The sequence below is a fragment of the Lycium ferocissimum genome, chromosome 6, assembly GCF_029784015.1.
Source record: "Lycium ferocissimum isolate CSIRO_LF1 chromosome 6, AGI_CSIRO_Lferr_CH_V1, whole genome shotgun sequence".
NCBI classification, from domain to species: domain Eukaryota; kingdom Viridiplantae; phylum Streptophyta; class Magnoliopsida; order Solanales; family Solanaceae; genus Lycium; species Lycium ferocissimum.
This window is the reverse complement of record NC_081347.1, coordinates 68,384,623-68,394,460: the sequence shown is the minus strand read 5'-3', so window position 1 is coordinate 68,394,460 and position 9,838 is coordinate 68,384,623. Positions and strand designations below refer to the sequence as shown.

At 34.9% G+C, this 9,838-nt stretch overlaps 1 protein-coding gene across 1 annotated transcript; it reads right to left on the bottom strand.

The window, feature by feature from the left end:
- Positions 1-4,006: 4,006 nt before the first annotated feature.
- On the bottom strand, positions 4,007-8,808 carry LOC132060181 (chromatin remodeling protein EBS-like). Its single transcript, XM_059453084.1, has 5 exons — positions 8,497-8,808; positions 7,189-7,531; positions 7,029-7,097; positions 6,093-6,228; positions 4,007-4,287 (listed from the first exon to the last, which is right to left on the bottom strand). Exons 1-5 carry the CDS (start codon positions 8,567-8,569, stop codon positions 4,261-4,263), a joined length of 648 nt encoding a protein of 215 aa, XP_059309067.1. The 5' UTR covers positions 8,570-8,808; the 3' UTR covers positions 4,007-4,260.
- Positions 8,809-9,838: the final 1,030 nt, after the last annotated feature.

Genomic DNA, 9,838 nt, shown 5'->3' with positions numbered 1-9,838 from the left:
TGAGTTTGTTGAGTTGTCTGCCAAACATGATGAAGTATCCAAAACGATGTTTAGTAAAATGTGATAGAAAATTGCCATGAGAATTTAAAACTGATAAGAAATTTAAAAAAAAAATACATAGAAGAAAATGACAGGAATAAATGATTGAGTTTGTCATGCTCTTGAGTCTTCAACATTTTGGTCTTCCAAAGATATCGGTAAACAAAAAATAAAAAAGTCACAGCCGATTGGTCAATAAAACACGAGAGATTTTTGTAAAGTTATTTTCTATTCAAATTTTATATATTAATCATGCTCTGTTGCCATGTGAAACTACAATATGAAGAATTACGATATTATCTATAGAGGTGCAAGCAAATAATTTGACCGGTCCCCACAAATTAAATCAGCTTTCCTCTCTTTTTTGTTACTACTATTACTTGTATAAACTATACTTGTATTGATCACCATAACGGATAAAACTTAATGCTTCTAACTAGAAATATGTCTAACTTTGACGTATTGAAAATTGATCAATTTTACTCTTATAAATTTGCCCTTTGCATATTTCCTTTTACCAAACATTAATTGAATAAACTAACCAAGAATTAATTGAATAAGCAAGAGAGAATTGGAAAACTAATTACTACTAAGGATGTGTTTGGTCTGGAGGGAAAAAATATTGTTGGAACAATATTTTTCAATTTTATCATGTTCGGTTGGTCAAAATTTTGAAAAATATCTTTTCTGAAGAAATAAGTTCTTTAAAAATGAGGAAATTGATTTCCCTAGTGAAAGTAGGGAAACAAGTTTCATGACTAGCATTTTACTTTGTATAATCAGGCATCATCATTAGGTCGTAAGTCTAAGGTCTCGGGAGGTTGGCTTGACCCCAGCCATATTATGTTGATAAGATGAACTTACAATGACTAAAGGAGGGACATGGAAAACTTCACTATAGCCTACTAAAGATAGACTGACAAAGTAATTTATAGGTAGAAATTAGCCTATACAAAGTCCCTTCCCGAGACTACAAGAAGAAATTAGCTAACAAAAAAGTTACATTTTTCAAATGTCCTCTTAAAAGTAGGTAATTGTCGCTTATCCAGTTGAAGCGGGCCCTTTGCTTTTTTTGCGCGGATTGCCCTTCTTTTGGGGGTGGTCTTTAAATTTTGCCTCCCTTTGCTTCTGGAAAGGAAGATCCGATAAGAAATTTCGCAAGGAAGATATAAGGCGAAAAGCTGTTGCCACTTGCCTTATGGGGTAGAATTTTAGTTAAGGCATAACAAAATTTTAAGCCAAAGAACTTTTCCTTGCATAGACTTTCTTATAATTAGCTTTCTACTTAGTTATGTCTTTGGGCATACTTTTGAAAATAAAAGTTTACGCTGAAAAGTAAAATATATATATATATATAGCATTTTATAATTATGTCTGCTCACCTTCAATAGTGTCCATCGAATTTTTTAAAATTTCCACCACCCAAAATAGAAGAACACCCCAATTTCATGCGAATATCACGATAAGTATTGAATATCTTATAATTAGCTTCTCTAAAGCAGTGGGTGAAAATAACATTTAGCATTTCCATACGGTCATCTCCACCACCCCCACCCCTTTTATCAAACCACCCAATACAATAGTGTTTGAATAGATTAAATCTTGAGATAATATTTTTAACTACTATATCAAAAATAAAGACAATACGTAAGAAAATCATTTACTTTTATGTAAGAAAATCATTTACTTTCTGAAAAAACATTTTTCTTCATACTAAACACACCCTAAGATTACAGTAGGGTCCCTTACTTTTGACTATTGTGAAGCAAAAGGAAATCACTTGGAAGGCATCATGTACACACTGTTTTTTGCACTGTGCATGCATGGATTCTTCGTATACTTTGAATGAAATACGTGCTTCCTTTCTCTTCCAGATCTAGTTGACATATTTATACGTAAGCCACCATGCATGCAAAACCCTTTTGACAATTTGCTATTCAGGACATGGAATCCATGCATTAAGAGCTATATATACTAACATATGCAAGCGCTGCCAGGGACGGATCATTATTAGGACATTATGGTTCAAGTTCGGGATTTAATCACAATTTATTTTATTTCATTGAGTGATTGAGATTTATTATCTATACTTGTTTAGTGAATTTTCTGAACATCTTTATAGAGTTCAAAGCCAAAAGTATCGAATTCGGATGAATCCATGAGCAGCAAAGCGCACTCTGGAATTAATTAATTTTCTTGTTTATCATATCCGACTAACATGATATTCATAATCTTTAGTTTCGTCTTGTGCTTTCGTAATCTCCATATATAACTAATTGTTCTTTTTAATAGTTTGATAAGAAGCTCTTTGCTGTAAACCTGACAATTACATGAAACGTACAAGTTGACATGTGAAAATTTGTTTCATTGTATGAGATTAAGATTTTATTACAAGCTCAGCTCTATTAAGTATAAAATCTCTGAATCTGCAAATACTAATTAAACTGAAAGAGTTGCATCATTAGGTGGTTATCATAGACTAATCAACCGTATAATATACTAGCTAATTTGATGCATAGATGAGAGAAGATTAGCAAGGTGGAGCAATGCAAAGGCTCAGTTTTGTTTTGGTCTTTCTTTCTCTCTGCTGCAAGTTTTGTATGTTGACTCTGGTGTTTGGTTTGTTAATAATATAGTTTGTTCGAACAAAAAAAAAAAAAACTGTATAATATAAAAGAAAGATTATAAATAACACTTTTAATGGGCTAAAGGTATCTCTTCCCACACCGCCTCCAAGATTAGACCAATTACATTACATTGTTTCGCCTCTCAATAATTTAGTGTAAAATGCATAGTAGATAACTGTTAGTACTAAAGTTGAAGTTGTCTATATGGCTTCTCAATGTCCACGTGTCGCTCCATTTATGATCACTTACAATACAATTAACTGAGGTAATTCATATGATTCTGGACATGATACTTACGATGCTCTCATTCATGAAGGCAGGTTTATGATACGACGACCAATCTTGGGAACCGCAGATCAGGCATGTATACAGAGAGTAGAACCAAGTGGCGATGCTATAATGAAGGAACAGGAGAAAAAATTGTTTTTTGATGATAGTTTCTCCGGTATATGAAAACAGCTGTTTTTTGGCAGACATGGAAGAAACTACTTTTAGTAGAAAAATTAATGTTAAGTGCTTTGGCTGACAATGTTGAACATCATCGGAGCTCGGCTCCGGCAAACACTTCACAGCTGTAGCTGTTGGTTAATATTTATAAAATTGTCTATTTAACCAAAAATATATATATAAAAAATACAATTAGGCATAAAATTCTCTATATTTTCTAGTGACAAATTTTTTAAACGACTACAAGACTCCTAAAAACCAGTACGACCTAAAGTAAATATATATACAAGCAGAAGAACGAACAATGAAAATGGAACGAAGAGAAAGAAATTTTAATTTGGGAAGATTATTTGAGAATTAGAGAAAAATATATCATGAATAAGATAGTAAAATACTTTGCCAAACCAAACACTACTTATAACCTGAAAACCGATAAGTTGTAAGTGACCAACTAAACACTCATAGGAGTAGCTTTTAACTAATTTTAGCTTAGATGGGAGGTTGTGTTATACTTTGATTATCGTATTGGTTTACTGCATTTACTATTACTTTTCTTCATAGTGCTTATATTTACTATTGTTGCCATGACTTCTTCACTTTATTCAATCCTTGTCTAAACTTTTTCTCGAGCTGAGAGGGTCTTTCGAAAATAGCCTCTTTATCTCCCAAGGTAGGGGTAAAGTTTGCATACGCTCTATCCTCCCCAGACCCCACTTGTGAAATTACACTAGGTATGTTATTGTTGTAAATCAATTAAAAAGTGCTTAAAAACTAGTTTGACCAGCTCGTAAGCTTAACCAAATACTCTCTTAGATCCAAAAAGTAAGCTTCTTAAGAACTGTCTTAAAAGAAGTGTTGATTTATAGATTGTTAATTACCTGGGATTTATACCATACATGACATGTCAGCGATTTTACACTAAAGATGCGATTCAAATTCCAAAAGACTTGTTAGTTTGAGTTCCAAATTCCAAAAGACTGTCATCTGCTAATACTAGTACATACAAGAACTACTGATAAAGGACATAACAGAGCAGCTAATCTATGCAAAGAACCGGCACTAGTTCCAGTTCATTGCACTGTACAAAATCCTGATAACATCCTAAACATGATAAAAACTAGCTTCATCCATCTTACTACAGCTCCGCCTACCTCTTCTGGCGCTTCCGCGCAACCTGGAAAATCATTGAAGAATTATTAAGCAATTCTGGCAATAAGAGTAACTATAAACAGGAACGATGAAGCATGCTACAAAACTTATGTATGATACAAGTATGTACTACACTTGCGTATGTTCGTAGCAAGTGTCCCTATCACATTCAAAGATTTACCAGAGCACCCATGACCAGATGACAAGGAAAGTCCATCAGAAAAAATGAGGGCCCTGCCTTATGAGGGGCAATTTTCGACATAGAAGTTGAGTAGAATTACAATAATCAACAACGAAAGTGTGGGTCAAATGAGAATGACATTGCAGCATCATCAAAGAGAAGCTGTTGCTCAAATGGGGAAGTGGGGTCAAAATGTAAAAACCACTCGCATACATGGCCACTAGTTGATTATTCAAGAATGGCAGGTTGAAGGAGAAATGGACAACATAAACTCACATCTTTGTGTCCAAAAGAATATTGTTTAAGGCAAAAGGCAAAGCAAAGAGCTAAGGTTTGCTAAGGCTTTAAAGATTTGTTCACTTCATATACTAGTTATGTGAGAATTACAATACAGGAATCTTTATGCAGTGAATAATAATGAAATGAACGTTATGCAATGATTAACAACATAGGAATTGTTATGCAGTGAATAATAATACAATGAATGTTAACTAAGGATTACTTGCTTCAAGAGCAATTTGTCATTGAATACTTTCATCCCTTATTCCTTAATACGTGTATTCTTATTCCACATTCTACCCCATATAAAATAACATATTGATTCCTAATAAATCAATACTTGTAATTTAATTTACAATACTAATCAAAAGTTACATTAGTTATGTGGGGATTATTTTTTCTTAAACGGACAACCAAACGCCAAGTTGCACAAGGCTTAAACGCACCTTTGATTATAATAGTCCTAGAGTTGCACATCCACAAAAGCACACTTCTCAGTCTAACATGCACTTGTACCTATTGTTACAGATCTCCGCCTTGGATCTGTAACAATAAATAAAAAGGTACTTTAAAGTTTAAAGGTCACTTAAATTCCTCCTGACGGATCTCTGCCTTGGGATGTACATCAAGTGGGAGGACTTCTTTTGGTTTCCTTTCTTCCTTTTTTGGACAAAGTAGTAAGAATTTGTTTAACAAAATGATACATCTAGAAGATGCATCAAGGGAGGACTTCTCATAGTCATCTATAAGCGAAATTCAACACCACGTTAACTAGAAAATGAAACAGAATATAACTACATGTATTTCAGTCTCTTAACAATGCAACACGACTACCTACTTGGCTAACGTAACACTTTGAGACCCTGGATATGAAGTCTCATGGTAGCAGCCAAGTTTTTTTTTCCTGTGAGATCAGAACGGAGTCAAAAGGACTCAATGATGTCAATAATCGTGCTAATAAATAACTTTTCACCTCATAATTTCAGGGAAATTCTAGAACATAAAGAATAGTCTGTATATAATGGATTCTGTTCATCCTTTTTTTTTTTTGATCAGGTTGGATTCTGTCCATCCTAAACATACAAAGCCCATCACCTTTTTCCTCCCTTTCATCCTTATGATAGAAAATGCTGTTTGTCACCACAACACATTCCTATTCAGACAACAACAGCAACAATGTCTTAATCGCAAACTAGTTGGGGTGTACTATATGAATCCCCTATATCCGCTCCCACTCTATTTGGACTCACTCCAGCATATTCTTATTAATGTTATCTTAAAAGCTTAGATGAAGTGAACTAGTACGAACTCCACCTATTGACATGTTAAAGTCAATCAATAACAGCTGAAACAAGGCAAGAACATAGTACCTTGCCATTAGACAGAGGGAATGCAGCATAAGTACTAAGAGACTTTTTCACATCTTCAGATGAGCAATCAGAACAAACAAAGTCACCTATTTGCTTAGCTTGTTCACTAGTCAAGCCCACACAGGCTGGATGATACCTACAAAGATCAAGGAAACGAATTGTAAGAAATGAAAGCATACTATTCTTTTAAAACTGGAACCACATCCTGGCTGGTTTTTTGGTTTAACCAATCAGATCAGTCATGAAGGCTCAGTATTGTTTTAACAGATTTTATGCAATAAAGCAACTTGGACAGCACCCCAATAACATTAACTCAACCCCAGATTGTACGAAGATGATTGAGACACGGAATTCTTTTATGTACACACAGCACAACAACCAATTCAAAACATACAGATAGGCCTACTGCATTTCTCTTACTGGATACCAAGGAAATGACACCAATTCGAACTAAGATAATTTCTAGTTCTTCTTTTCGGATAATTTGCTATGGGCGGAATATCCCTTTACTTAATATCTAGTGCTTTACACAAAACAATCACAGTGCAAAGGTCAGCGGCGACTTTCACTAGACAGATTGCTCTTTATATATTGCACATAATGAATACTAAAGAAAAATAGGCAAGAAAAACCAAACATTCCTTGCAATAGAGCTAAAGAAAAAAGAAATGTCCATTTAAAAAAAATCTTAAAACTAGTAAAATAACAGAACTCTCTAATAAGGCAGAGCAGAGTTATCCAACTGTTGAGAGGTTCTTTCAGCAGTCATACACAAGCAACAAGGAAGAAGATCTCTAATCTTTTAAGTTCCCTCTCCTGTTTATTTACGTATTTTAACATTTCGTCTTCCAGTCTTTGGAGGAGAGGAATTAATGTAGGTAATACATTTCTGATACCCAGCAAATTAATCAGGAAGATGAAATGATGTGTGCATACCAGTCCTTGCACGCCTCGCATTGTACCATTAAATCATCTGGGTTATATGGCATCTCGCATTTGCAATACCTTCAGAGGGGAAAGAAGAAAAAAGGAAATATGAGCAGGAAGAACTCGACTCAAGTTCAATCAGCAACCAAATGAAATCTCGTACACTTACACTGCAACACGATCTGGCACAAAAGCTCCAGTTGCCGCTTTATACTCAAACCGACAGTAATAATCCTCCGGACCAACATTCTCAAGCTTAGTATAGTTCTTGAAAGAGTGAACAATGCACTTCCCTTCTATTGTGTGCGCACTTTGAACATCGTAGTGGTCTGACAAGAATAACTCCTTCGATCCATGAAACTGTCTCCGCCCTCCCATTGACTCCTCTGGCCGGTAATACCATCTAACATGCACCTTTAAATTGTTCCGGTTATCAGCTTCAATTTTCTCTACACGTGCTACATACGGAGCAGTATCGCCTTCTGATGGCCGCATCAACACACAGTCCCCAGCTTCAAAGTCATAGCAATCAAAGCCAAATTCAGTTATGCAATTCACAAATCACAACTACATGATAATGATCAAATTTCATTTCTGAAATCCCCAACAACAGCAACACAATTAAGCAGCTAAAGGATATCTTAAATACTACAGAGCATTACAAACTGAGCACGCTCATTCAAGTGGTTCTGCTGTTAGGAATGAGCGCAGAGGTAAGCAGCATGCATAAAGGATCTGGAAATACACATTAGATTCTCTTTCTTTTTCCATAGCACATCATTTTTCCTTTTCAATGTTGCAAAAACAGACATCAGAACTGAGAATCCATCTAATCCCAGGCAATGCAAGCTTAATTGCTCAAATGAATGTATATATTTCGGCACGTCTAGGAAAACAGACAAATGCATAGGAGAATATCTCACTAATACCAACAACTAAACCATTTACAAGAAAAAACAGATAGATCAGTCAAATGCACATGATTCAAAGGAAGAAAATATCAGAACTACCAACATAGGAACCTAATTAAGCCCATATCTGAATTATTACAGCACCAACACTAAAATCCCAGCTGCTAAGCCACTACCCATACCAGCATATAATCCAGCCAAAACAAATGCCAGCCACAATTTCAAACACCAAAATATACACCTACTCACATAGCTACACATGCATGTCTCAAAAAGAACCCTTTCTTCTTATTCAAGAACCTAAAGCAAACGCTCAACCGCCCAAGAAAAATCCTAACAAAACCATTCCCAAACAAAAAAGAACCTAAATCCACGTTCAAATCCCCTCTACAAGCTCCAGGTAGAGCTCACCTACCACTATGTCACCACATAAGACAAGGTATATATGAACTGACCACAACACCACAGTTCTTGAAAAAAAAATGTAACAAAACCTTAAAGATCAATGTAGATGGATCTATATACAAAACTGTGAAAAGGGTAAGTGATAAAGTAAATGTAGATACCTCTGACAACTTTATTGGTGCCTCTAATGGTGTAAGAATTCATGTCTCGTTTTCCAGGTCGAGTCTTGGCCATGGAAAATGAAGAGGAGAGTGGTTTTTGCAGTGTGGTCCAAAAAAAGAGAGATCTTTGTTTAGATAAATTTTTGGGAGTTGGATTAAGATTGTGTATTCAAAAGGGAAGACGAAAATCTAGGTGCATTGTGGAGTGGATGCTTTAGTAGCTTCTGGAGGATAATATGTTGGCATTGATTTGATTTCTCCTGAAAATCAAGGGCTTCCTTATAAACCCTAGATTTTTTTATTCCTTTTTTTTTGTTTTTGGTTTTATCTTTTCTTCTTTATTTGGGTTATGCTGCTTGATTGATTGGTGAGAAAAGGACAAATAGATGGGGTCCCCGAACTATACACTTACCTGGAGTTTTAGCCCTTCAACTATTCAAAAACTTATCAAATTTGGTCTCGTCTATTTTTTTATACAAACAACAGACAAACTCATAAACCATCGTGAGATTAATCGTTAAATCATTTCTCGTACCTATATTTCTCTCTCCTCGCTTCATTTTTCCTCAAGTTTGTTCTTAATCAACTTTTTTCCTCAAGATCTCTCTATAAAATAAGGTCGGTTTTGTTAAAAAAAAATAAAAAAAAAAATTGACGGCCTCATTTTAAAAACCGACTGGCCTCATAAACTCACGAAGGTTTATGAGTTTGGGAGACTAAATTTGATAAGTTTTTGAATAGTTAAAGGACTAAAACCGTAAATGATCTTACCTACTCCCATAATCTGCGACTATTTAAAATCGACTGGTTGGACAAATAGATGGGGGCATTAGGTTCGAGGACAAGTTATGCAGAAATTAATAATATAAAAATAATAATTCGATGAAATTTCACAAGCGAGTTTGGGGGCGCAACAGTATACGTGATCATTTACCCTACCTCGAAAGGTAAAAATCGATAGATTTCAAGAAAATCATTTCAAAACAATCCAGAAAAGGAAATAATGGAGTGAAAAAGTCATGAAAAAATACTAAAAAAAAATCATGACAAAACATTCTGAAAAAGGAATAATAGCTATAACAACTTAAACGATAATACATGTGAAAGAAAAATAAAGTACAAAAATCGAAGAACAAGAAACTACAAGAGTAATGCTACGCCTACTAGTATGGAAGGATAAGCAGGTAACGTTCAACTACCTATCAACCTTCTACCTTAGTCAGCGTCCTCCATAACCTCTTATCTAAGGTCATGTCATCGGTAAGTTGAAGTTTCGCTATGTCCTGTCTAGTTATCTCCCCAATACTTCTTTGGCCTATCTCTATCCCTCCAGAAACCATTC